We start from the raw sequence: 2,500 nt of genomic DNA, 5'->3' as shown, positions 1-2,500 counted from the left end.
GGATTTGCGAATTATTATAGATTATTCGTTGGTAGAATGGAAAGAATTAGGGGAAGAAGGGCCCACGGGTAATGAATGGGAAGATCGAAAGGTTGGAAGAAGAAAGGATTTTTTGGTTAGGCGCATGGAATTGGCTAAGCATTTTATTCGAACAAATATAGAACCAGAATGGATGGTTTTATGTCTATTACCGGTTCTTCCTCCCGAGTTGAGACCGATCATTCAGATAGATGGGGGTAAACTAATGAGCTCGGATATTAATGAACTCTATAGAAGAGTTATTTATCGGAACAATACTCTTATCGATCTCTTAACAACAAGTAGATCTACGCCAGGGGAATTAGTAATGTGTCAGGAGAAATTGGTACAAGAAGCTGTGGATACACTTCTTGATAATGGAATCCGCGGACAACCAATGAGGGACGGTCATAATAAGGTTTACAAGTCGTTTTCAGATGTAATTGAAGGCAAAGAGGGAAGATTTCGTGAGACTCTGCTTGGCAAACGGGTCGATTATTCGGGGCGTTCTGTCATTGTCGTAGGTCCTTCACTTTCATTACATCGATGTGGATTGCCTCGCGAAATAGCAATAGAGCTTTTCCAGACATTTGTAATTCGCGGTTTAATTAGACAACATTTTGCTTCGAATATAGGAGTTGCTAAGAGTAAAATTCGGGAAAAAGAGCCGGTTGTATGGGAAATACTTCATGAAGTTATGCAAGGGCATCCCGTATTGCTGAATAGGGCGCCTACTCTGCATAGATTAGGCATACAGGCGTTCCAACCCATTTTAGTAGAAGGACATGCTATTTGTTTACATCCATTAGTTTGTAAGGGATTCAATGCAGACTTTGATGGTGATCAAATGGCTGTTCATGTACCCTTATCTTTGGAGGCTCAAGCGGAGGCGCGTTTACTTATGTTTTCTCATATGAACCTCTTATCTCCAGCTATTGGAGATCCTATTTCCGTACCAACTCAAGATATGCTTATTGGGCTCTATGTATTAACGAGTGGAAATCGTCGAGGTATTTGTGCAAATAGGTATAATCCATGTAATCGCAGAAATTATCAAAATAAAAGAATTGACGATAATAACTATAAATATACGAAAGAAAAAGAACCTTTTTTTTGTAATTCCTATGATGCAATTGGAGCTTATCGGCAGAAAAGAATCAATTTAGATAGCCCTTTGTGGCTCCGGTGGCGACTAGATCAACGCGTTATTACTTCAAGAGAAACTCCTATCGAAGTTCACTATGAATCTTTGGGTACCTATCATGAGATTTATGGGCACTATCTAATAGTAAGAAGTATAAAAAAAGAAATTATTTGTATATACGTTCGAACCACAGTTGGTCATATTTCTCTTTATAGAGAAATCGAAGAGGCCATCCAAGGGTTTTGCCGAGCCTACTCATATGGTACCTAATCATATGGTATCTAAGCGAAGTAATTCTATGACACCCGTGTGAGTTTGGGTTTCCGCAGTTCACCTAGGACCATAGTTACTGAATTTCTATGCGAATCAAGATCGAGAAAAGGAAGTTTTCCAATCATTGACTCAAACCCATTGTCGAACCCCACTCAGCGGAATAGGGAGGTACTTATGGCAGAACGGGCCAATCTGGTCTTTCACAATAAAGTGATAGATGGAACTGCTATTAAACGACTTATTAGGAGATTAATAGATCACTTCGGAATGGCATATACATCACACATCCTGGATCAAGTAAAGACTCTGGGGTTCCGACAAGCCACTGCTACATCCATTTCATTAGGAATTGATGATCTTTTAACAATACCTTCTAAGGGGTGGCTAGTCCAAGATGCTGAACAACAAAGTTTTATTTTGGAAAAACACCATCATTATGGGAATGTACACGCGGTAGAAAAATTACGCCAATCTATTGAGATATGGTATGCTACAAGTGAATATTTGCGACAAGAAATGAATCCTAATTTTAGGATGACCGACCCTTTTAATCCAGTACATATGATGTCCTTTTCGGGAGCTAGAGGAAATGCATCCCAAGTACACCAATTAGTAGGTATGAGAGGATTAATGTCGGATCCACAAGGACAAATGATTGATTTACCTATTCAAAGCAATTTACGTGAAGGACTGTCTTTAACAGAATATATCATTTCTTGTTATGGAGCCCGAAAGGGAGTTGTGGATACTGCTGTACGAACATCGGATGCTGGATATCTTACACGCAGACTTGTTGAAGTAGTTCAACACATTGTTGTACGTAGAACAGATTGTGGCACCATCCGAGGCATTTCTGTGAGTCCTCGAAATGGGATGATGCCGGAAAGAATTTTTATACAAACATTGATTGGCCGTGTATTAGCAGACGATATATATATAGGCCCACGATGCATTGCCGTTAGAAATCAAGATATTGGTATTGGACTTGTCAATCGATTCATAACCCTTCAAACACAACCAATATCTATACGAACCCCCTTTACTTGTAAGAGTACATCTTGGATC

At 39.5% G+C, this 2,500-nt stretch overlaps 2 protein-coding genes across 2 annotated transcripts in view; both read left to right on the top strand. All coding sequences in view use genetic code 11, as the record gives it.

Annotated features, from left to right (window-relative positions):
* Window positions 1–1,432, top strand: part of rpoC1 (RNA polymerase beta) — a 2,816-nt gene extending 1,384 nt beyond the window's left edge. Inside the window, exon 2 of the mRNA in view lies at window positions 1–1,432. This exon is cut by the window's left edge and continues 185 nt beyond it. Coding sequence (YP_004021656.1) covers window positions 1–1,432 — 1,432 coding nt within the window.
* Window positions 1,433–1,609: 177 nt separating this feature from the next.
* Window positions 1,610–2,500, top strand: part of rpoC2 (RNA polymerase beta' subunit) — a 4,107-nt gene continuing 3,216 nt past the window's right edge. The window contains exon 1 of the mRNA in view: window positions 1,610–2,500. This exon is cut by the window's right edge and continues 3,216 nt beyond it. Coding sequence (YP_004021655.1) covers window positions 1,610–2,500 — 891 coding nt within the window.

Source organism: Prunus persica, chloroplast, assembly GCF_000346465.2.
Source record: "Prunus persica chloroplast, complete genome".
In the NCBI taxonomy this organism is placed as follows: domain Eukaryota; kingdom Viridiplantae; phylum Streptophyta; class Magnoliopsida; order Rosales; family Rosaceae; genus Prunus; species Prunus persica.
This window is presented reverse-complemented; position numbering and strand designations above follow the sequence as displayed.